Genomic DNA, 26,057 nt, shown 5'->3' on the forward strand with positions numbered 1-26,057 from the left:
GTGAAAGCTAAGTTATGAATGAGTCCAATCACACATTTAAAAAGTCATGTTTCTGGTGTACTCTCTTTTTACTAGGTCTCGGCCAGCTACAGTTAGCAATAAAAATGTCAGTAAAAGAAAATTTATCCCACCAGCCGTTGCAAATATTAAAACAAAACTTGAACTCCTGAACCTGGGAGCGACCCTGCAGTTAGCTAGTGAGTTGATTCATATACACAGGTTGAACAAGGATCAAGCTACAGCACTAATTCAGATAGCTCAAATGATGGCTGCTCAAGAAAGTGGTGAAGACGCATTGGAGCCCTGCACCCCTCCCCTGCCTATCACCATCATTCATGGTAAGAAAGAGACACTCATAGTAAATGAGGACATTTATAGGTTATCCTGCTCTTCCGTAGTTTTCTAGTGGGTAAGAATGTAAAATCTTAAATTAGAACACTGCTTTCATATCCTGAAATATTCATCATTATTTATTGACTGTATGATTTTGAATAGGAGACTTACTTTTTAGCTTTAATTTCCTGGAAATGTGGATTAAAAATAGCATACCTCATATGGTTGAATCCTTAAATGATTAAATGCAAGTAGAATGCTTAGAGGAGTGCACAGCATGTGGGACCCTCAGTACAGTTAGCATTCACTATGCTGATGCTCCATTGTAGTTTCTCCTTTTCCACATTTGACCCATGTAGTCTCCCTCCCTCCCTCCCTCCCTCCCTCCCTCCCTCCCTCTCTCTCTCTCTCTCTCTCTCTCTCTCTCTCTCTCTCTCTCTCTCTCTCTCTCTCTCTCTGTCTGTCTCTCTCTCTCTCTTTAAAATGCTTTTCTGAGACAGCGTTTCTCTGTGTAACAGCCCTAACAATCCTGGAACTCACTTTGTAGGCCAGGCTGGTCTCAAACCGCCTGCATGAGCCTCCCAAGTGCTAGAATTAAGGGTATGTGCCACCACTGCCCAGCTTCCACATAGTTTTTCTAAGACACATACTCTTACAAGTCAGTCCTGTTGTTGAAAATCCTTCAGTGTCTGCCTGCCAGCTTTCAGAGAAATTTCAAAAATTTTAGCCATAGTAGACTTATGATTTATCTTTGTTTGATATAGCCTGACTGGCCTAGAACTCCACCTGCCTGTGCCTCCCAAGTTTGATTTATCCTCTGTGGTTTATCACTTTGCCTACCCAAACCTCCATTCTTGCCTCCTTGCTATATACCTAGAAATTTCTAAGAATGCTGTTGACATGCTTAGCTGATATTTTGTAGACTGTTGGTGTGGGATTCTGGGAGACTTAGTTCTGCGACTTCTTTTTTTTAAAGGACATCTTCCCATCTCCACCAAGGCAAAGATAGTCGTCCTTCTCTGGTTCCATAGCAGTGTTACCCTATTACCATATCATATCTTTACCTATTTATTTTGTTGACTGTAGCCTTACTGAAGATGAAAATGTTTATCTGTTTATTCTCTTGCATAGCACTAAGTGGACATCGTTTTTGAATAAATTAATTAAACGAAGGAGGGATAGATAGAGAAAATATTGCTTGTACATTCATAAAAGTTTTTGTGATATTTTAGGTGTTTTTGGAGCAGGCAAAAGCTATTTGCTGGCTGTGGTGATTTTGTTCTTTATACAACTGTTTGAAAAGTGTGGTGCTGGAACAGTTGGAAACGCAAGGCCTTGGAAGCTTCTCATTTCTTCTTCCACTAATGTAGCTGTTGATAGAGTGCTTCTTGGGTAAGTATGACAAGCGGATTTAAATAGCTGATATTTTAGATTATTCCCAATGTCCATATGTATTCTTGCTGCCTGACAAGAATGCAAGGCCATTGCTTCTGACCCAAGAGCTATGAAGTAGTAACAGTCTAGTTTGTTAAGTAATAATTGTTCATTTATCTGACAGTTTATAATAAACAGTTTTTAATAACCCTCTAGAATGCAAGTTCAGCCAAGAGCATGTAGGGCTGAAATTGTGTTGTTGGGGGAGGCCATCTGGTGTGAGCCCTGAGCATTCCTTTGAAAGGCATTTCTCAGAGTTGCAAGTTGGACTGATGAGGTAATATTGTCCTCTGAAATTAAAGAGAGGACTGCCTCCTGCTTGTTGCTAAGAGTGGTGGATTTCCAACCTCAGTGCTCCTTAGCTGACTGTTGAACCCATTGTATATGCAGGCATCTGCCAGGATGCTCTACATCTCCTGGGGGATTGTGGGGACCAAAGGACTCGCACGCACCATGGTGCTTATGCTATTTCTTGTCATAAGTAAAAATCCTTTGCCTCTGACTCAGAGGTTGGGTTTATTATTATAGATGTAAGTTAAAATCCAATCTCCAAGCCAACAGTTATAGCCCATTCTCTTACTCATGCACTTGTATAAACACATTAATATAGCTGAACAATGTAAGTTATGCCATTGTTTTTCATAAGAGGGATACAAAGAAGGCAGTAACAATAATAGTAAATGCATAAGAATTTTTAATTTACTCTCGGTGGTACAAGTGCACACCTTTATATGTATAGAGCTCAGAGGATATGCCATATCCTACTTTATCACTCTGCCTTATTACTTGGAGACAGGGTCTCTTTCTGAGCCTGGCTGTAGCCTCTGTCCCTCACAGTGCGAGGTTATAGGTGATTGCATGACCGAGTCAGGTTTGTGCTTTCTAATATGGTGTGCTAGGGATCTGAGCTCCGGACTCGCGCTGGCATAGCAAGTGCTCCTACTTTTTGTTTGTTTGTTTTTTAATTACAAAGAAGGACTGATGAGATGGGTCAAAGGCATTTGCTGCCAAGCCTGATGAACGTAGGCGTGTGTGTCCAAATTAGCATGAGCATGCTCATACACACAGACAATAAATATAGTTTTTAAATACCAAGGAAATGCTGAATATTTATCAATTATTTAGTAGTTATCTGAATATCAGAATAAAAAAAGGCTTTTATTTTAAAAATCCATGATTGATATAGCTAGTCTTTTTGTTTAATCTCTCTCTCTCTCTCTCTCTCTCTCTCTCTCTCTCTCTCTGTGTGTGTGTGTGTGTGTACCACATCATACATACATGTGGAGATCAGAGGACATTTTAAATTTAAAGATTATTTTAGACTGGGGATGTAGCTCAGTAGTGAAGCAGTGGTCTAACATGTACAACACACAAGTGTGTGCACATACACGTGTACTGGATCTTACTCCCTGGCTGTCTTGGAATTTAGAGATTCATCTACCTCTGCCTTTTGAGCGCTTGGTTTCAAGCTGTGTGATACAATGCCTAATAACTTTTCATAATTATATTCATTGATTTGCTTATACCATTATTCAAGTGATTTTTAATCAGTCAATTTCAAAATTTTACCAATAAATTATATTGTGACAAAAATCTTGGACATAAGTCTTTATATCTATCTCTATATCTTGTTTTTTAAATAACTTTAAAAAAACTGCATGTGACAGAGAGAGACAGACAGTCAGATGGACAGACTATGGCACACCTGTGCCACAGCGCATGCATGGAGGTGTGGGAACAATTTTCAGAAGTGGGTTCTCTATTCCCACCACGGGTTCTGTGGATCAAATGTAGCCTGTGTGACTTATGCAACAAGCGCTTTTACCCACCAAGCCAACTTGTAAGCTAAGGAAAGCATCCTAAGCTAGGGTAAAAATTAGAAGCATCCAGGGCTGGAGAGATGGCTCAGCGGTTAAGAACATTGCCTGCTCTTCCAAAGGTCCTGAGTTCAATTCCCAGCAACCACATGGTGGCTCACAACCATCTGTAATGAGGTCTGGTGCCCTCTTCTGGCCTTCAGGCATACATACAGAGAGAATATTGTATACATAATAAATAAATAAATAAATAAATATTTATAAAAAATTAGAAGCATCCTAAGCTTTTTGATATATTTTATAAAATTGCCCATTGGGAAAGTTTTGCTTTGTGCACTCTCATGAGAAATCTAAGAGTGAATAAGGTTAGCATTTTTTATTTATTTATTTTTTTATTTTTTTTTTTATTTTTTTTTTGGTTTTTCGAGACAGGGTTTCCCTGTAGTTTCTAGAGCCTGTCCTGGAACTAGCTCTTGTAGATCAGGCTGGCCTCGAACTCAGAGATCCGCCTGCCTCTGCCTCCCGAGTGCTGGGATTAAAGGCGTGTGCCACCACCGCCCGGCTAAGGTTAGCATTTTTTTTTAAAAAAAATCTAAGATAATGAGGAATTTCCTAGCACTTCGATGGAAAGAACAAACTAAGATTGCTTAGCCCGAAATGAAAATTTACACGAGACTGTTAGAAAACATGTATTGAGAGGTTAGAATGAAAAGGGCAGGTAAACATTCAATCTAAAAATACAGGAAGTCTGTGCACTTTCTGTCTCCCTCTGTCTCACTCCCTCTCCCTGTGTGTGTGTGTGTGTGTGTGTGTGTGTGTGTGTGTGTGTGTGTATGTGTGTGTGCAAGTGCACGTGTATATGCATGTGCATGTGTGCATGTACATGTACAGTGCCAGGGATAGAACCTGAGGCTTTGTGCATGCTGAGTGAGTGTTCTTCCACTGAACCACACTCACGGCCATTTTTAGAAGGCTATTTAATATAATGAATCTCTGAAGAGGACCTGAGAAATGTGAACCTGTGAATCTTACTAGATACGTGTCTCAATTGCACATCGGCTGGGTTCCTCTATTTCTTCACAGTGAAATAGCATTCTTCTGTGTTGGAACAACATTGTCTAGTGTGATAGACAGAATAAGATCAAGGGTTTTGTTTGTTTGTTTGTTTGTTTTTTAGAAAAAAGTGAAAGCATGAACATAGCATCGCTCTGAGCATACTGCCCTGTATCATTACAGATTTAATACAAACTTGTATTGAAAAATGATCACTATTTTGGATTGCAAAGTAGCTAACTTTTCTCTAAACTGAGGCCTATTAGATACTTTTCTTCATATGCTGACAAATGATTTAGAGAGGAAAAGACTTATCATGTCCACAGTTCCAAGGTGCAGGGCCTCCTGGTGGGAAAATTATGGCTGCAGAAGCATGGGGCAGTTAGGCATAGTGCACCCATACACTGGAAACAAAGTGTGAGGTGGGCGAAGGCTGGGGCTTTGCTTCGTTTCCCCTTTTTACTTAATGTGGGACCAAGGAGGGGGTGCCGCCCACAGTTAGGGTGGGACTTAAGTTCTGCAGTTGTAATGAAAAACTTAACTTCCAAACCAGTTCTAGATCTTGTCAGACTAGGAAAGGTAAGAATTGTCATCTGTTTATATACATACTAACACTGTGCCTTTTGTCAGCAGTTGGGGAAACTGTTTAAAGGGTTGTAATTTCCTGTAGTTCTCTTTAAGTTACCATTTCTGAGGTGGTGCCGGTGTTTTAGAGGACCTGGTACTCACTGAGCTAGCATGGAACTAGTGGTAAGATACAAGAGGGGAGGGAATCATGTCTCCTTCACAAAGCCCTAATTAGGGGATCAGGATTTGTAGAGGAGCATCCTAGCCTCTGGAGGTAGACAGTCTAGTCTGAGTTCTAGTCTTGGCTGATTACACTTTTTTAAAAAATCATTTTTGTTTGAAGATTGTATATATATATATATATATATATATATATATATATATATATATATATATATGGGTGTTTGGCTTCATTTATGTCTGTTCTTCATGAATCTACAGTGTCTTCAGGGGCCAGAACACATTGGATCCTTTAGAACTGGGGTAATAGATGGTTATGAGCCACAATGTGGGTGCTGAGAATTAAACCAGAGTCCTCTGGAAGAATAGCAAATACTCTTGACCTCTGAGCCCTGTCTTCAACCCTGTCTACTTGTTAATGATGTAGGCTTGGCTAAATCATCTCCACTTGAGCTTCAGTGCCCTCCTCTCTAAGATGGGATAGTGTGCATATATATAGTAACATACTGAAGATGCTCTTGATGCAAAATTTAGAGGAGTATCTATTGCTTCTCAAATTATTACATGTTGTAGACTTTTCCTTTCTTTCTTTCATTTTGATTTTTTAAAACAGGGTTTCTCTGTGTAACAGTCCTGGCTGACCTAGAACTCGCTTTGTAGACCAGACTGGCCTCGAACTCACAGAGATCTGCTTGTCTTTGCCTTCTGAATGCTGGGATTAAAAGTATGTGCTACCACTGCCCAACTGGCATTTTATTTCTGATCAGTCCCAACACTGGTATTTTACAAATGCTTAATGACCTCTATGATGATTTGAATACTGGGTCCCTAGTTGGTGGCTGTTTGAGGAAGGTTAGGAGGTGTGTCCTTGCTGGAGTAAGTATATCACTGGAGGTAGGCTCTGAGCTTTCAGAAGCCCTCTCTGCTTTATGGATCAAGATGTGAACTCTCAACTGCTGCTCCAACTGCCTGCTGCCTCTACCCCACCATCTTCGACTGTTATTCCCCTGTAACCATAAGGCCCAAGTAAACTCTTTTTCTTTCTCTAAGTTGCCTTTGTCACTGTTTTATCACAGCAGTAGAAAAGAACTAATGTAACCTTTTAGTGTAAAATAAATGTATTTAAAAATCTTTGCAGAATGTGCTCAGGAGGAGGTAGTTCAGGGGTAGAGTGATTATATCGCATGCATAAGGTCTTGGGTTTGACCTCCAGCCCCAAGAAAGGAAGACAATTGCAAAAATCTCAAATATGTTCTATGAGAGATCTTTCAGCTACATTGCTTTACTTTATTTGAGTTTAGATATTTCATACTGAATCTAATCTAATTATTTCATAGGGCTCTTAGCCCTATGAAATAATAATAATAATATACTTGAACATGTTTGTGCACATCTTATGTCCAGCACTCAGGAGGCTGAGACAACAGCATTGAGAGTTTAAGGATAGTCTGGCCTATATACTGGTACTGTCTTTAAAGAAAAGTTCAAAGGGATGGAGAGATGGCTTAGTAGTTAAGAGCACTGACTGACTTTCCAAAGGATCCAGGTTCAATTCCCAGCACCCACATGCTAACTCACAACTGTCTGTAACTCTAGAATCCAAAACTCTCATAAAGATATACATTCAGGCAAAACACTAATGCACACAAAATAAAAAATAAATTATTTATACACACACACAGTGTGTGTGTGTGTGTGTGTGTGTGTGTGTGTGTGTGTGTGTGTGTGAAAAACTTACATGAAACTGTTTTACACGATGTTTTGTAAGTAAGGAGAATCTCTTTTGTCTTATTTTCTTTAAGGCTTCTCAGTCTTGGATTTGAAAAGTTCATCAGAGTTGGCAGTGTTAGGAAGATTGCCAAGCCAATCTTACCATACAGGTGAGACTGCTAAATCCTAAAAGTTACAGAATATTCTAAGAAGTACGAAAATGGGTCCACCCCTACATCCATCCTATCTGTGATCTGCTGGAGCATTGGAAGCTGGGTAGTGGGGTATCATTCAGTCCTGTGGAGCCAGGGCTCCAGGATCTCCAAAACACGGGGCAGCAGTGGGATGTCCAGGAAGAGTCCCAGTGAAGGCCCAGCATTGATGGTACAAGAGAGCCCAGGGGCCTCGAACCAGACCAATGATTCTTTGTAATGAACACCTGCATGTAAAAATGTATGGAGAGGGGGTTTACTGCGTGACTCACTGTGTCACACTGCAGCTTCCACGATGAGATTTCCCTTTCCCCTTCTTCCTTTTTTCCCCTCTTTTTTTGCTTAAATTCTATTTTGATTTTATTTTTGGGGTGTCAGGGGAGAGATGGGTGGGATTGGGAGGCATAATGTGAAAGTCACAAAGAATAAAGTTTAAAAAAGGAAATATGAAAATGTTTTTTAACCTGAAATTTGGCCTTTGAGAAAGAGATAGCTTTAGTTTTTAGTTAGATTAGGAAACCTAAGTAGAAATTCTACCTTAGAAAGAGTAAGCCAAAGTAGATGTCGTGGTGCATGCCTTTAATTCTGGGTCTTGGGAGGCAGAAGGAGGTGGTTTCTCTGTGAGTTTGAAGTCAATATCATCTCCATAGCTAATTCCGGGACAGCTAGGACTAGACAGTGAGATCTTGTCTCCAAAAAGCAAAAACAAGCAAACAAACATAAAATAATCTAATCCACTTTATTCCTTGTGTTGTATAAGAATGTATGATGAGAAATGAAATAGGGACTAGAGAGGTAGCTCAGAGGTTAAGAACTGTGGCTGCTCTTTCAGAGGTCCTGAGTTCAATTCCCAGCAACTACATGGTGGTTCCCAACCATCCATAATGAGATCGCATGACCTCTTCTGTCCTGCAGGCATATATGCAAGCAGAACACTGTGTGCATAATAAATAAATAATTTCTTTAAAAAAAGGAAATGAAATAAACAAGGAATATTTTTTCATGTTAATTCAATTTCAGCTTGCATGCTGGCTCAGAAAATGAAAATGAACAATTGAAAGAACTTCATGCATTGATGAAGGAAGAACTGACTGCTGTAGAAAGGGTTTATGTGAGAAAAAGTATTGAGCAGCATAAACTGGGGACCAACAGAACTCTGCTGAAGCAGGTGAGGTGAAATTATATCAGTTCCTTTCTTGATTTGTCTCTTGTGCTCAGATCGATTCTCTTTAGTTGTGGGATGGATGATCTTAGGTTCAACAAGGTGTGTGCCTTCTGTGTCCTTTCAGACTTTACCTAGTGCATCTTTTGATTGCTGCAAACATTCTTCAAGTTTGTGGTGAACATCTTACCATGCCTGCGACATTTTTTCTTCTCCCTGTACATAGAAGCCTGAAGACAAAAATGGGAAGCTTTGAATAGATTCGCGGTGAACCCAGTAAAAATTGTATTCTAGGAGAAAGAAAAAGAAAATTTTTACTCTGGGTGAGATATCAAAGTGCAGATTTGTCTTTGATGTGCTCCTAGAAAGCCAGGTCCCTCAGGATCTGTCTGTACCCAAGAATCCAAGTAGCACTCCACTTACTCCCAGGCATTGGGTGCTAGGTGCCTGGGCTGTAATAAGTATTATCTCCTTGGTGAAGGGCTTTTATGGGTACAATAAAAGATTCAGTGGCTTCATCTTATGAAAGTGGTACCTGAGGAACAGGACAATGGGTAAAGAAAAAGGAAAGTCATTGGCTCTCTTGGGCCACTTGGACATTGATCAATTTCTACAAAGAAATTTGGGAAACCAGCCTATCCAAGACCTTGTCTTGGTCAGCTTTTGCTGAGCTCATGCTGCTGAACAACAGGATCTCAGGACAACTTACAACTCCATGTCAGCTGCTTTGGCTCAGCTTAGACTGTGAGCCAGGCTTTTTCTTTGTTCAGTTTGCAAACGACTTTGTACTTAAAGCAGCACTTGAGAGCAGGCTAGACCTTAAAAGCTTCTGTTCATGTCCTGTCCTCTAACGTTCTGTTTGCTCTAACTTATCAGGCATGTGGTCAAGCCCACATCAGTTAGGCTAGGAAGCAACCTCCACCTGCCTCTCTGGTGGTGAGCAGTGCAAGTGTGGTGGGTGTCATAAAAACTTTACAGGGAAAGTGAAATAGGAAGTAATGACCAGTACATGTTAGGTTCGCATTCTAGGAGTTCCCAGGTTACTGATTCTGTTTTTGTTATGGGGTCTTACTGTGTAGTCCTGGCTGATCTGGAACTTACAGTGATCACCTGTCTCTGCCTCCCTAGTGTTGGGATTAACAGTGAGCTGCCACAAGCAGCTAGAAGTTCTCAGAGCCCTTGAAATTAATTTTCTATGACCAGAGTTATTCACAAATGAAATGTTTTTTTTTTTTAAAACCTGCACTAACAAATGCCCAGTCCAGTCAAACAGACATACCTGATGCTCCTTAGTACCCTGACTTTACAATAAAACTTCCAAAACCTGCTTTATAGTAACTGCTTCCGAGTCAGCAATAGAATGCCTTCTACTGTTCCACTCTTAGCAGGACAACAATGAACTAAAAGATAAAAATGGCCTAGCCTGGTGTTGCCTTTAATCCCAATACTTGGGGGAGCCAGAAACAGGTGAGTCTCTGAGTTGAAGGCCAGCCTGGTCCACAAAGTGTGTCCAGTGCAGCAGGGGCTACACTGCTGTAGACCCTAACGCAAACAACAGCAGCAAGCTAAAAATAATGTAATTCTTAAGGAAAAATCTTTTATTCTTTAATATTTTTTAAAAGTTTATTGATTTATAAATTTAAGATTTTTCTTCTAAATTGCTTTTGTCAGTATAGTATAGAAATTAAATAACAGATAGTATTTGAGAGTTGGACTAAAAAGTGTACGAGCTATAGGGATTGGTTATTTTTAAAGAGCTAAATGCTTACATGCTAGGATTTCTAAGACCAAGTGGCTTCAGTTATTTATTTATTTGTCTTAGTTTGTATGTATGTGTGTGACTGTATGTAGATATGCAGGTCCCTGCAGAGAACAGAAGAGAGTTGGATTCCTTGGACCTGGAGTTATAGGAATTTGTTAGCTGTCCATTGTGGGTGTTGGGAACTGAACTTAGGTCCTCTGAAGAGACTGTAGGTTCCTAACCTACTGAACCATCTTGCCAGCTCCCAGATGTCTTTTTAAAGTTACATTTTTTTGTTGTTGTTTGTTTTTTGAGACAGGATTTCTCTGTGTATCTCTGACTTGGAACTTGCTGTGTAGACCAGGTTGGCCTCAAATTCATAGAGATCCACTTGCTTCTGCCTCATAAGTGATGGTATTAAAGGTGTGCACCACATCTGGTCTTATATTTTTAAGATCACATTTGTGTATGAGTGCGTGTGTGCGTCTGTTTGTGTGTGTGTGTGTGCATGTGCCATAGCATGTGTTTGGAGGTCAGAAGACAACTTGCAGAAGCTCTCCTCTTCCTCCACATTGGTCCTGGGGAGTAAAGTTGGGTCATTGGGCTTAATGAAAGATTAAAAGCCTAACTGATAAAGAGCTATTGTGAGTGATGATTATCAAGAAAATAATGCTTCAACAAAGCAGAAAGGGGTGGGGAAGGGGACGGGGCTGATCCACACCTTTAATCCCAGCACTCAGGATGCAGAGACAAGCAGACCTCTGTGAGTTCCAGGACAGCTAAGGTTGTTACATAGAGAAACCCTGTCCTGAAAAAACCATAAACAAACAAACGAATGAATGAATGAATAAATAAAAATAGAAATAATTCTTACAGGGGGCTGGAGAGATGGCTCAGCAGTTAAGAACACTGCACTCACATGGATTCAGTTCCCAGCACTCACATGGCAACTCACAGCAGTTTGTAACTCCAGGACCTATCATCCTCACACAGACATACATACAGGCAAAACACCAATGAAATAAAAATAAATTAACAAATAATGCTTATAATATTTTTGTAGGCTCTATGGAAGCAACAGTTAAGAACCCTACTTTTGTCAGTTAGGTTTATTGAAAAAAACCATTTGGTATTGGATGCACTAAAAACATATACAAGTAGCATTATACATGTAAACTGAACAGATTATACAGATGTATTTAGGAACAGACATACATAGCAATGAAACAGGGTCATGGATTTGAAAGAGCAAGGTGGGTATTTGGTAGGCTTCGAGGGAGGAAAAGGAAGGGGAAATGATTTAATTATATTATAATCTCAAAAAATGATTTTTAAAAAGATTTATATATTTAATGTGTAAGTGTATTCAGATCATATGGGACTAGAGTTACAGATGGTTGTGAGCCTCCATGTGGATGTTGGGAATTGAACTCAGGAACTCTGGAAGAGCAAGCAGCCAGTGCTCTTAAGTGCTGAGCCATCGCTCTAGTCCTAAAAAGAAATTTTTTAAAAATAGATCTTCTGTTTATTTGGACTGCTCTTGTTATCAGGCGTAATTATACTATAGATACTAGGAAGGGAAATGGATGTAGATATATATACATAGCATTCATTCCATATATATGTATAACTCACAGATAATGGATCAATAACCATGTCTAATTTTAAAAATTCATAAATTTTTCTATTGTATATTATATAATGGTTAAATATTAGCCTTTTGAGCTTTGTGCCTTAAACTCAGTGGTATTTTGACATAAAATTTAAGGTTTATACAATTCAGATACACTAATGGGTAAAAGTACATTTGAAGTTCATTTTATTTGAGTCAGGGACTCACTGTGTAGCCCAAATTGCCCTTGAATTTCTGGTCCTCTTGCCTCAACTCCCTGAGCACTGAAATTACAGGCATGCCCTGCTTAGACAGCTACCTTTTATAGTAATCACAGTGCTATAGCTTTCAGAAGTTAAGCAAAGGCTGGCTTTGTTAGCATATTCTGTGGTCTTTGTGGAAAACATGGGTCAGTGTTAATAAAATATGTGTTTATTACCTAGAAGATAAAGGAAGACATATGTCATCCTTGAAGCTTCCCGAACCATTCATGCTTTAATAGGTTTCTTATGTTGGAACATCAGAGTGGATGTGTTCTTGCTAATGACTTATAAAGTAGCTTGTTTTCTGTAACACCCACTTAGTATGTGAGAGCAATGAGAATGTAGCAGTAAAGTGACGACTGTTTTCTTATGAGCAGGAATCATAGGTTTGGTTAATCGTCTGACTTAACCTTCAAGTTCTCCAGGAGATCTTGATTTACTTTTAAAAGCCATTGGTTAGTGATATTTTTGTTTGTCTGGGCGTGGTCACTCACAACCATAATCTCAACACTTTGGAGAGAGGCTGAGGTAGGTTTTGAGGCTAAGCATGGGCTACATAGTGCATTGTAAGCTAGCCTGGGCTACCTTGTCTCTGTCTCAAAAGCACATTTTTTCTTTTTTTAAATAAAGGTTCGAGTTGTTGGCATTACCTGTGCAGCCTGCCCATTCCCATGCATGAATGACCTTAAATTCCCTGTGGTTGTGCTGGATGAGTGCAGCCAGATGACAGAACCAGCCTCACTCCTTCCTATTGCAAGGTAATCCAAAAGACTTTCTTCCCAAAATACACACAAGTCAGTTATTTCAGATCTTTCCTGAGTTCAGTCCCTAATAGACACTTGTCAGAATTCTTAGCGAGTCAGTTACTAACATTAGTTTTGTAAATAAATAGAAACTTTTTGAAGTAAATATATTAAAATTTTGTGGACTTATAGTTTAGCCATTGGAATCATACAGTCCTTAAAGCCATAAGAGGGTTAGTGCTAGGACCATTATAGGACTTCTCAAATTTGTTAGCTAGATCAGTGGTTCCTAACTCTATTGGGCAGTGTCCTCCAGTTTCCTTTCTCTTGTATGATTTGATGGTTTAGCTTTTGAAAGTATTTTTTAAGCTTTTGAAAGAATATATAGAAAAGCACATTGAAAATGAAAATTTGTCTCCAGTATTTTTTTTAAATGTTTATTATTATGTGTACAGTGTTCTGCCTACATGTGTGCCTGCTCACCAGAAGAGGCACCACGTGGCTGCTGGGAATTGAACTCAGGACCTCTAGAAGAGCAGCCAGTGCTCTTAACCACTTGCCTTTGCTCCAACCCGTCTCCAGAAATTTAGGAGTGTGAAATCTAAACATGATTAATGTGATTCCTGGGTTTAATCCCAGGACCATGGAGAATAAAAATAAGGCACCTCTAAGGAAGAGTCCACCACTGTAGGACCTGGAGACCTGGCTTAGCCCCCAGTTGATGAGTCGGTAGGACACCAGATGTCAGGGCTTGCCTGGGACTCGAGACTCCTGGGCATTTAGCTTTTCAGTGAAATGGTACAGGACAATCAGACTGATTTGGTCACTCTCCAGCAACCAGATTTGGAGGGTCACTGAGGCCCTGGGTGGAGCACAGAGTAGTAACACAGTTCTGCTGTATCCTAAGTACATTGTGGCCTTCATTTGCTCCTTTAAACAGCCACGGAGGAGTTTCTCCCTCCGGGTTACTGATAAGAACGTGAAGCAGGGAGAGCCACAGATATGAAAGATAGGGTTGAGATTTGGATACAGGTTTGTCTGTGAACCTAGGACTTTCCCACACTGCCTTGCTCCTACTTAGACATTTTGTCCTGCAGGCCTTGTTTATCTCACTTCTAAAATAGTTTAAGCCAAAGAATTCCAAGACAGCTTTAGAGTTCCGGCGTCTTAAGATCACTGTTTCTCAAATGTGTTCTGTAAACACTGACTCTATGTAGAAACAAGGGACACCTAATATATTTTATGTGAAAAAAATGTATGTTAAGTGAAAGTGTGTCCGTCCACATGGGTGTGTGCATCAGTGTTCACCCATGTGTATCAGATAGATGTGTATACATGTGAGGCCAGAGTAGACATCTAATGTATTCCTTTGTAGTTCTTCACATTCTTTTCCTTTTTTAATTTTAACATTTTATTTTTTACTTTATTTTATGCCTATGAGTATTTTGCTCATATGTCTGTATCATGTGTGACCTGGAGTTGGTGGACAGTTGCTGCCCTGTGGGTGCTAGGAATCAAGCCTTGTCCTCTGCAAAAACAAGTGCTCCTACTCACTGGAGCCACGGCTCACCATTTCAGCTGGCCTGGCAGTGAGTCCCCAGATCCTCCTGTCTCTCAGGTCTCTCAGCCCCCAGCACTGGCATTATAGATTTATACACTGCTGTGTCCAGCTTTTATATGAAATGCCAGAGATCAAAGGTCTTTAAAGCACTTTATCCACTCTGCCTAACCCGAGATTCTTTGAGATAACGTTTCAAAACCTTTAATATGTCGGTTAGCACCGTTGAACCTTGCTCACTCTTAGAGCACTTTCTGCATTTGAGTTCTAAGAACACATTTCAGAAAGAGCAATGACGTGTTAGTATACTTTTTCTCTTTGCTTAGATTAATTTTATAAATTGTTCCTTTTTAGGTTTGAATGTGAAAAGTTAATTCTTGTTGGAGACCCCAAACAGCTGCCTCCTACAATTCAGGGTTCTGATGCAGCTCATGAAAATGGATTGGAACAAACTCTTTTTGATCGACTATGCTTAATGGCATGTACTCCTCAGTACTTCAGGTTATCGTTGATTGTATACTGTGAGGGTGGGTAAGGGATACGGTACCTATCCTTGTTCTTAAATAGTTTATAGTTGGAGGTCTTTGAAAAGTATTCATCTTATAGACAGTGGAATCCTCTTGTTCTAACATAGCTTTAAATACAGAAGTGTTTCTCTGTGTACGTCATCTTCCATTATCCATGAGTGGTAAGAGGAACAGTGAAGTGACATTTTGTCACAGTACCCAGCAACTGCTACCTAGTTCTAAATTTTCCCCTAATGGAGGAGAAAAAAAAAGAATTTTCTGTAAATACTTAAACTTTTATTTATTTTTGTTAACATGTAAAAAATGGCTTTCACCTTGACATTTCACATGTGTTATGGTGGTCGGACACTTAAAAGAAATCCCACACTAGCTCAGAAATGAGAAATGGATAGTCATTCATTAAGGGGTAAACTCACAAATCAGAATCCTCCGCTTGAGCAGTTGAAGCACGCCGTCCAAAAGAGCAGCTAAGCAAGAGGAATGAAAGAAGGGCCACACGCAGGTTGGGCTTCCCCAAAAATAGTATAAGAGGCCATGCCCCTGTAGGCAGGTAAATACAAGTTGTGATACTTCCTGCAGCATTCACAGAGCTCCGCCTGCCTATGCCTATGCTGGGATTAAAGAAGTGTATCACCACCGCCCAGCTATATATTTATATTTTTAAATTTATTTATTTATTAAGGAACTTCCATACTGAAGTTTTATAGTTGTCAAATCTCTTTTCACTCCTACCAACATGAGACCAAAGGCTGTCCTCCACATGCTCACTGGCATTTATCACCATGTGTTTGCTTTACTTTTTTTAATTTTGTTTTTGAGATTGTATTTGTTTTTATACACACTGAGTGTTTGCCTGCATGTATGTCTGTGCACCATGTGTGTGCAGTGCCTGCAGGGGCCAGGAAAGGCATTGGGACTGGAGTTAAAGTCGTTAAGCTGCCATGTGGCCGCTGGGGATTGAACAGTGCTCTTAAGCATGGCACTGCCTCTCCAGTCCTCTTCATGTGTTTTCTTGATGATAGGCATCCTGACTGTGAAATGGAATCTCAAAACAGTTTTAATTTGCATTTCCCTAATAGCTAAGGATAATGAATGCTTTGTTTTTCTTTTTACATTTATTTATTCGGAAGGCAAAGTTGGGGGCACACATGTCACAGTATAGGTGAGGTCACAAGACAATTTATTACCTAAGTTATCCCCTACTATGTTTATTCAAGGGACCAAAATCAGGTCTTCAGACATGGCAATAAGTACCTTTACTTGCCAAACTATCTTACTGTCCCAGGATGTTGAACACTTTAAATGTATTTATTGACCATGTGTCTTTCTCTTGAGAACTGTGTAGTCAGTTTGCCCGTTTAGTGATTGGGTTAATGTTTGAGTTTTGGTATTTCGGGAGAGCTCTGAAAGTTTCAGATATTAATCGCCTGTCAGGTGTAGAGTTGGCAGATTGTCTCCCATTCACCAAACTCTTCACTCTGGTCATAGTTTACTTTGCTATGTAGAAAACTTTAATTTCATGTGGTCCCGTTTGTCACTACTGGGTATGATTTTGCACGTTGTTTGTGTCCTTTCCCATGTGACCATGCTTCCTTAGTAGGTACAGAGTTTCAGGTTTTTACTAAGGTCTGTTTTTACTGGATCTGTTCTGGATTGGTTTTGGTGCAGGTTGAGTTTCATTCTTGTGCGGTTGATAGTGCATTTCCCCAACTCCAGGGCTGAAGAAGCTGTTTTTCAGTATACCTTTAGACACCTTTGTGGGTTCCTTTCTTGGTGCTTTATTCTGTTTTCCTGGTTTGTTTGTTTCTGTATAATATCGGCTGTTTTGTTACTATGGCTCTGGCAGTTTGAGGTCAGGACTGTGATGTCCCCAGCATCAGTCTTCTGCTTTGACTAGCTGGGATCTTCTGCAGTTTCATTTGAATTTTACAGATAGTTTGGGGTTTTGTTTATTTTTCTAGTTCTGTGAGGGATGATTGGACTTTAGATGAAGAAAGCATTGAATAATATATTTCAGTAATATAGCTGTTTTTGCTATTTAAATATTCACTATTTGGAGTAAGTTGGTTTTGGATTTGTTGTGTGTAGCCTCTGTTGTGTCCCTTCTCTTTCCAGTTTCTTCGCCCTTTAGCCCCAAGAGGTGCTGACCTTAGTCAAAAACCTTTGCCTCTGGTGAGGTTAGCCTGTCCTAGTTAGGTTTCTGTTGCCGTGATAAACACAGCCAGCGATAGCCGTCTGGGGAGGGAGGAATCTATTTCAGCCTATAGCTGTAGTCTGTCATGAAGGGAAGTCAGGGCAGGAATCCAAGGTAGAAAGCTGGAGACTGGAGCTGAGAGAGAAGGCAGGAAAGCTGTTTACTGGTTGCTCAACTTGCTTTCTTGTACACGGGGTGGCACATCCTCATCTATCATTAATTAGAAAGTGCCCCACAGACTTGCTATGGGCCAGTTTGATAGAGCAGTTTTTTCAATTTAGGTTTCCTCTTCCCAGGTGATAGTAGCTTGTGTCAAGTTGACTAAAACTAACCAGCATAATGCCTTGCATGATTGCTGTTCCGAAGTCTATATTTGTACTGTATTACTTTATTTACTGGTGGTGTATGTTGACTCATCCTTACATCCATGGGATGAAACCAGCTTTGTTATGGTGTATGACTGCCCTAATGTCGTTGAAGTTTGCCGTGCCCCACGCCCCAGTGTCTGCGCTCTGTGTGCTGGCACCCAGTTCGCGAGATTCGGGCAAGGGGCTGGAGGTTAAAATACACAGACACAGACAGACAGCGAGACATAGACACGGGTCATCCTTGAATTCCCCAAAAATGCCCCCTTTATTGTGTTCAGGGCAGATTATATAGAGATAGCCACGCCCCATCCAAACCCACCAGAAACCACTCTCCTGCCATCAGGAACTCCTGAAGGTCTCGTGCTCAGAGCAGCTGTAGGCACTCAGATCAGGGGATTACAAGAAATTCAGGATCTTGGGTCTCACTGCTCCCAACAGAAGTTATTAAAGTATTTTATTGGGGGGGGGGCCTGGAGAGATGGCTCAGAGGTTAAGAGCATTGCCTGTTCTTCCAAAGGTCCTGAGTTCAATTCCCAGCAACGACATGGTGGCTCACAACTATCTGTAATGGGGTCTGGTGCCCTCTTCTGGCCTGCAGGCTTACACACAGACAGAATTTTGTATACATAATAAATAATAAATAAATAAATAAATAAATAAATAAATAAATAAAATTTTTTAAAGAAGCATTTTATTGAGAATTTTTGTATCTATGTTCATCAGGAATATTGGTATATAGTTTTCTTTTTCTTTTTGTGGTGATCTGATCTGCTTTTAGTATCAAGGCAGTGCTTGCTTTGTAGACCAGACCAGTTTTGCCCCGCATGAAACCTCATACCCATTCAGCAGTTACTCCCCACCCCCTCCTACCTCCAGTCCATGGCAACCAGCAGTCTGCTTGTGTGGATTTACCTGTTTTGTGTTTTCATCTTAATGGAACCACACAATATGTATCTTTTATATCTGTCTTTTACTTAGCATAGTTTTATAGCTTAGTACTATATTATGCTTGTTTGTTTGCTTATTTATTTACTTGGTTTTGAGACAGGGTCTCTCTCTATGTAGTCCTGGCTGGCCTGGAACTCTGTGTAGACCAGGCTGGCTTCCAGATCACAGAGATCTGCCTGCTTCTGCCTCCTGAGTGCTGGGATTAAAGATGTGTGCTATTGCAACAAGCCCAAATTTTTATTTTATTTATATGAAAGCACATGTGTGTATTTGTGGGTTGCATGTGTAAGGCCGAAGGACAGCTTGTGGGTGTTAGTTCTACAGTCGTCCTGGGGAGCAAACTGAGGTTGTTTTGTGGCAAGAGCTGATCCTCTTAGTGGCCATACTATGTTATTTTTATTTATTTTCTTTAAAGTGTATGTGTGGTGTGTCTGTCTGTCTGTCCTCATATGGAGGTCAGAGGACAGCTTATAGGAGTGGTTCTCTATTCAGGTCATTAGGCTTGATGACAAATGCCATTTACCCATCTCATCAGCCCACACTGTTTTGTTTTAAATCATCCCAAATGGCGACTTTGTCCCTTCTAAATAACAACTTTCCCTGTACCTGGTAACCTCTGGTCTTATTTCTGGGAAGGCTTCCTCCTGTTCCGTGCGCACTCGGCTCCTGTCCCCAGATACAGCTCTCTTCTCTCGGCATTGCTTGGCTTGTTTTGGTAACACCAGGAAGTGTTGCAGATACTGTGCTCCAGAAGCTCACTGGAGTGGTGAGACTGGGATGCGAGGGGAGGGCGCAGTAGTGAGAGCTGGAGCTGCTTTGCATATTCTGAAGGAAGCAGTGGCTGTACCAAGGAAGAAGTGAACAAACTTCAGTAACTCTTTCTGTGGTAGCAGGTGTTGAACCTAGGGCCTTGTGGATAGTAGGCAACACTGTTGCCTTGGGCAAACACCACAGCCCCTCTTTTCACTTGGCATTTTGAGACAGTGTCTAAGCTGGCTTTGAACTCCTTGTTTAGTCCAGATAGAGCTTGCACTTGTGATCCGCTTGCCTTAGCCTCCCCAGAGCTGAGATCACAGGTTTGTACACCAGGCCTGCCTAATGTTAGAAGAGCAAACTCAGGAGATTATAAAAGCACGGTGTTGGTTTACTCTGTATTTTTGGTTTTATAGTCTGTGAACATACTTTAGTAATTTGTTTTAAGATACTTTATCTTAGTCTGTTCTCTAGTTGTAATTTATCTAAGAACATGGTGTAACATTAAAAACTTTTAAACATGATTTCTCTTTCTCTAGAGAAAAGAAAACGCTGTCTTTTAATGTTTGTTTTTTTCCATCTAAATTTCTTAGGGTCACAAACCCATTCTGCTGAGAACCCAGTACCGCTGTCACCCTGTGATCAGTGCCATAGCTAATGACCTGTTTTATGAAGGAAACCTCGTGAATGGCGTTTCAGAGACAGAGAGGAGCCCTGTACTGGAGTGGCTGCCCACGCTATGTTTCTATAATGTTACCGGAGCAGAGCAGGTGAATAACATCAGTGTTGATGGGAATCACTACTTAATTTCTGGTTTAATTTTATTGTTGTTGTTTGCCTGGTTTCACTGAGTCTTCCTGTGGCCTTTCTGGGAAGATAATTTGAGATCTGTTTCTTACTCCAGGTTGAAAGAGAAAACAGCTTTCAAAATGTGGCAGAAGCTGCTTTTACACTCAAGTTAATCCAATCACTGATTGCAAGTGGAATAGCAGGCTCCATGATTGGGGTGATAACATTATACAAATCACAAATGTACAAGGTATGTGCTACATAGGGTGATATTTGTCACATGTTAAGCATCATATTCTATAATATTTGGTTTTACGTTTGCCAGTAGTTCACTTTGGTGCCTGAGACCTTTGGGACTGTCATGTGTATACTTACAAAAGAACATTCTGATGTATTTTTCTGGCCTGGATTTTTTCTACATAACTCAATGTAAACCTAACAAGGTTTAATTAAATTCACTTTACAGCTGTTGGGACAAAATGCAAATAAACAGATTAGAGGAAGAAAATGTGGTGTATGTTTTGTGTCTGGGGACAGATGGAATTGAGACTCTGTTTTTCAAAATGTTCTTGCATTATTATATTTCATCAGTAAATTAAAGGATATACAAAAGAGGTAGTTACTTCTAAGTAGATTTTTATAATCTTTTCTCTCTTAGTTTTTTTTCTTTTTCATTATTAGCTTCTTATCAGTTTAGATTATCATATACAAATAAAATCCATGCACTAGGTTAATCATCACTTGGTTATGCTTCATAAATAATAATAATGTCATTTTTAATTTTAGAGGCTTTTTACCTAAATCCTCATGAGTCATAAGAAAGATGTTCTGAATTAGTTTACTTCAGTTGGTTGTATTGACCAGTTTGGGGACTAGGTTCTTCATAATCTCTGTACTTTATGAGCCTGGTCCTTTCTCTGCAGATTTGCCATTTACTGAGTGCTGTGGACGCTGGCCATCCCGATGTTAAGGCTGTGCAGGTGTCCACAGTGGACGCCTTTCAGGGCGCTGAGAAGGAGATCATTGTTCTGTCCTGTGTGAGGACGAGACAAGTCGGGTTCATCGACTCAGAAAAGCGAATGAATGTGGCATTGACCAGAGGACGAAGGCATTTGTTGATTGTGGGAAGCTTATCCTGTTTGAGGAAAAATCGCCTATGGGGGCGTGTGATCCAACATTGTGAAGGTAAAATAAAAATGTACTTATTTCAAGCATTTTTAATCAAAGCTGACTTTGTGGGCTTAATTCCTGGGTGGTTTATGAGGAAAAGCTGGGGTCCATGTCCCCTTGGGAGATGCCTGAGGCTACAGTAACATGGAAACCCCTGTAAAGAACAGTTCTTATGTTCTGTATCTCTTAAGGAAGGGAAGATGGATTGCAACATGCAAGCCAGTGTGAGCCACAGCTGGACCGTCTTCTTAAAGATTATTTTGAAAAACAAGCAGAAGAAAAACAGAAGAAAAAAGAAAAAGAAAAATCTAAGGATAAATCTTATTAACAAAAACCACAACAACAAAAAACATGACCAGGAGTATTGTTATTGTAAATTCAGAATTGTTTTATACTGTATATTTTTAATATTTTTTCATTATTGTAAAGCCTCTGATACAAAAAAGTTACATTATTTAAATAACATGCTGAATAAGTGCATGTAAAAATTTGTTCTTTAAAAAGGTCTGCATTTTATATTAAGATAGGCAGATGTTTGTGTGACAGGCAGATGTCTTGTTTGTGAAAGAAACCAATTTTACAAAGGTCAGAAAACCATTCCTGAGAATATCAGTATGCATAAAAAATGCACAATAGTATCAAAAGTTCATGTGCCAGAGAGCTCCAGTCCAGACCACTAGCAGACTCTTCTGAACCTGAAATACATGAATTGTCCCACCACTTAAAAACTTAAACAATTCACAATAAAAAAAAACTTTTAAAAAAATGCAACAGAGAAGGTGGTCACAGCACTATACCTCATAGATACTTATCGGGGGAATGGACAGGATGGGCCACCATTAGCGCTCTTCAAGTCTCCCCCTGGTGTGTTTATTTGCTCAGTACTTACTGGTATATATGTAGAATAAACGGATAAAACCCTTTTTATTTTAAAGCTAATATATTCTCCTTACAGAAAAGTATGCAAAATACAGACGCTATATGAAAGAAAAGAAAATTACTTAGAAATTCACTATTCACTAATCATTAACAAATTGCTTTAGTCTTTCTATATTTATAGTCGCTCTATAAATATATACATATAAGCTTCAAACCACATGATTCTTAGACATTGTTTATAAAGGAATATATTGATATCCAGATGGAAAAAATGGCAAAGTCTTGATCATAATTGATATCATTGTGTTTATTTATAGCAAATAAAACATTTTAGTGACTGGCCTGAGTCATTTAGCATTTATTTAAGAATTATTTTAGAATTTAGAATACAGAAAAATGTTTCCTTGGATTTCTTAAATTTCCTTATAATAAAAACTTACCAGTCTAGGGCTGGCAGGATGGTGCAGTGGGTAGAAGCACTGTGCACCCAGCTTCACAAGAGTTCAGTCCTGGATCCCCTACTTGGTACACAGCAGGGAGAGCTGACTCCTGCAGGTTGTCCTCTGACCACACATGTGCCGTGGCCCACAGGGCCCACCCTCACACAGATACTAAATAAATGAATGTAATAAAAATGGTAACTGATTTGTTTATATTAAAAAAATAACCATTCCTGTGAAACTCCTATGTGAAAGAAAAAGTAAATCCAACCAGACTTGTGGTAGAGCAACAGCTGTTCTTTTTCATTTGTGTGTGTAGGTGCGTGCACGTGTGTGAGTGGGTCAGGTGACAGCATGTGTCTGCTATCACTCCCTACATTATTCCCTTGAATAAGGTTCCTCTGAACCTACAGCTCATGGTTTTTTGGCTAGACTGGCAAACAGCAAGCCCCTTTGATTCTCCTACTACTCTTGGTCTTTCTCAGTTCTGGAGTGACAGATATGGGAGGTCACATGCAACCTGTCATGTAGGTGGTGGTATCCAAATTCTGGTCTTCATGGTTGCTCAGCAAGTGTTTTTACCGATTGAGCCATCTCCAACCCAGGAGTTATCCTTTTTAAGTGCCTGTCCATGTGTGAAGTAAAAGATAAGACTTCCCACATGTCTTTATAATGCATAAGGAATATTTGAGTATATCTAGCAAAATTATCTTCTAAAATTGACATAGAAATTAACAAGCATTTCAAGACGGACACAGACTAAACAAACATTAAAGGAATCCCACACAGAGGAAGAAAATCACAATCATGAGAGTACAGAAAAGAATAAAGTTCAGGAGAGGAATAGGTGAACAACAGCAAAAAAACCAAAACAAAACAAAAACTAGTGAAGAATCAATTGTGTTCAACTCAGAGAACTCTAATACTACTAAGGAAACAGACAATAAAAACAATCAGTAATTGAAGCAAACAGGAAAACAACAGCCAGCCAGTACCTCTCAGTAACGCAAATGTAAACTGCCATTAAAAAGCCCTAACTATTGGGCTGAAAAACACCTCTTAGGAGGCCTTACCCCTCTGACAAGTGGAGGGAGTAAGTGGAGTTAGGGGCAGGAGAAGGGGAGGAGGGGGAACTGGGGTTGGTATATAAAATGAAAAAAAATAAGTAAAATAAGAAAGAAAAGAAAAACATCTCTCTGGCAGACATGCTGAGAGAGCACCAAATGATGGGAGTTGGTGCACCAAAGTTATGATCAACTCTGGTGAGGTAGACCTCAGGCAAAACCATGAAAGAATGTCAGAGTTGGTGTACCAAAGTTATGACCAATTCTGGTGAGATGACCTCAGGCAAAACTATAAAAGAATGTTGTTGCATGTTACTGACGGGAGCAGTTCATCCTGAAGGTATAATAATGGTGACTCAAGTTCACAAAACAACAACCACTCCTAGTTATAAAAGGTGGGTCTGTCCAGGTAAGTAATATTGGGCAACTTCAACTTCAGTATCCCATTCTCATCAATCTAAGGATGATTCAACACACAAATTAGTCCATGTAAGACAAACTCATAAGCAGGAACCACATGATCACCTCAGTAGAGACAAAGGGTTGTTGGTTTTTTGTTTTGAGACGTGGTCTCTCTCTATAGCCTTGGGTGTCCTGGAATGCTCTGTAACCTGGCTGGCCTTGAACTCGGAGATCCTGCCTCTGCCTCTCAAGTGTTGGAATTAAAGGTGTGCGCCACTAATCCAGCCTTATTTTTTTGCTCTTTAATCCATTAAAATGCTTGAAATTATAGTTAAAACAATAACCCAATAAAAGGACACAGAAGAGATGAAAATCATAAAAAAAAAAAACAAATTATCCCTTTGGTAGATAATACTTAAAATACCCAAAGACTCCCAGAAAACTTAGATCTGATAAATGCTTTCAGCAAAGGAGCAGAATACAAGTCAACATTAAAAACTTAGTAAATTTTCTTTATATCAGTGATAAAACTTTCTAAAAAGTTCCAGGTTTAAAAAAAAAAATCCCAACCATCTGTAATAAGATCTGGTGTCCTCTTTTGTACTGTAGGCTACATGAAGGAAGAACCCTGTAAACATAATAAATAAAAATCTTTAAAAAAATAAAATAAAATCCCATTCACAATAGCTTCAAAAACCACAAGATATCTGCCTGAAGAGTTGGCTCACTTGCTGTTCTTGCAAAGGACCCAGAGTCTGGTTCCCAACAACCCCCATGGAGGCTCACTACTTCCTCAGGCACTACGCATGCACGCGGTGCACAGACATACATGCAGGCAAAGCACTCATATACACAAAATGTTTTTAAAGCATCAGATTTCTAGGAATAAACCTGGGGAGTCAGTTTAGATCCAATCATTGGATAAAGAAATGCACGTGCACACACGTGCACACACATAATGTTATTTCATTCATCAGTAAAGAAAGAAGAACAAAATTATGACATTCCCAGTAAAAGGAGAGGACTGGAGATCGTTGTGTTAAATGAAACAAGCCAGATCCAGAAAGATAAACATTTTTCTATTATAGCTGAACTCAGATTTTTAAAATAATGACATGAGAGTTGAAGATAGACTCTGTAGAACTATGTAGCAGAAGGTGTTTAAGGGGAGACAGGAGGAGAAACAAGAGGGTAATGGGAGAAAGCTAAATATTACAATTATAAGATACTACATGCTTTATTTTGAGGCAGATCTCTACCCATCTGATATGGAAGGCCAAGGGAGACAATTTGGGGAGCAAGGGCCTACGGAAGAAAAGGGGTGATGGGTGAGTGGGTATGAGTGAAGTCCGGTGATAAGTATGCATGGGGATTTCATTAAAAAGCCCTTTATTTTGTATACAATCAAAAACTAATTGAGAAAATACAATAGAAGGAAGGGAAGTCTGCAACACTGTGATCCAGCATGCTACTAAAAGCAAGGAAGAATGATGCTGACTGGAGTGTATTAGTAGCCGAGCTGGTTATGCTTACAATTCTCAGGATTTGATAATCAAGTGGTTTAAAGACAACATGCTTGTTTTATGATTCTCTCCGCAGCCAATCCTGTGTTTGGAAGCATATATATTACAAGTTCAATTCTGAAGTTACAAAGCACAATTTTAAACAGCAATTTAAAACATAACTTTTGGCATTATTCTTCCACGTTTGAGCAAACATGTTTGGTTTGGATATGCCAAGGCAAGCCCCCGAGGCTGCATGCTCTCAACTACAGTTTAATTTGAAGGCAGCTGTGAAGTAGCTTTATACTAATTAGATTTTTTTATATTAAATAAGAATGAACTGGAAATTGGTGATTTACTTGACAGATAATTGGGCTTTGAAAATTAAATAATTGCTCTAAAAACATTAACTCAGCGCTGATTTGAAATGCCTGCCTCGTTATTACTCATGAGCAGAAAGTAAGTTTGGGCCAAGTTATAGTAATATGACTTGATTATGCAGTCAAGGAAAAATACTGCCCACTGCTCCCTAATCCTCCCTTCTTTCCACGCGGAAACACTAGTTGTCTTAATTAAAATCTAAACCTTTTCTGTTAGTCTAAGTTATTGGTTTTCCTTAATTTTCTGCTCTTTAGA

The 26,057-nt window shown here is 39.6% G+C and overlaps 1 protein-coding gene across 1 annotated transcript in view; it reads left to right on the forward strand.

Annotated features, from left to right (window-relative positions):
- Zgrf1 (zinc finger GRF-type containing 1) overlaps positions 1 to 21,462 on the forward strand; it is a 54,601-nt gene extending 33,139 nt beyond the window's left edge. Inside the window, exons 16-25 of the mRNA XM_038311572.1 lie at positions 76 to 338; positions 1,566 to 1,725; positions 7,187 to 7,264; positions 8,327 to 8,474; positions 12,715 to 12,842; positions 14,740 to 14,863; positions 19,769 to 19,945; positions 20,080 to 20,214; positions 20,888 to 21,149; positions 21,326 to 21,462. Of these exons, the coding sequence (XP_038167500.1) occupies positions 76 to 338; positions 1,566 to 1,725; positions 7,187 to 7,264; positions 8,327 to 8,474; positions 12,715 to 12,842; positions 14,740 to 14,863; positions 19,769 to 19,945; positions 20,080 to 20,214; positions 20,888 to 21,149; positions 21,326 to 21,462 (1,612 nt within the window). The remainder of the gene's footprint in view (positions 1 to 75; positions 339 to 1,565; positions 1,726 to 7,186; positions 7,265 to 8,326; positions 8,475 to 12,714; positions 12,843 to 14,739; positions 14,864 to 19,768; positions 19,946 to 20,079; positions 20,215 to 20,887; positions 21,150 to 21,325) is intronic.
- The last annotated feature ends 4,595 nt before the right edge of the window (positions 21,463 to 26,057 follow it).

The sequence above is a fragment of the Arvicola amphibius genome, chromosome 14 (genome assembly GCF_903992535.2).
Source record: "Arvicola amphibius chromosome 14, mArvAmp1.2, whole genome shotgun sequence".
In the NCBI taxonomy this organism is placed as follows: domain Eukaryota; kingdom Metazoa; phylum Chordata; class Mammalia; order Rodentia; family Cricetidae; genus Arvicola; species Arvicola amphibius.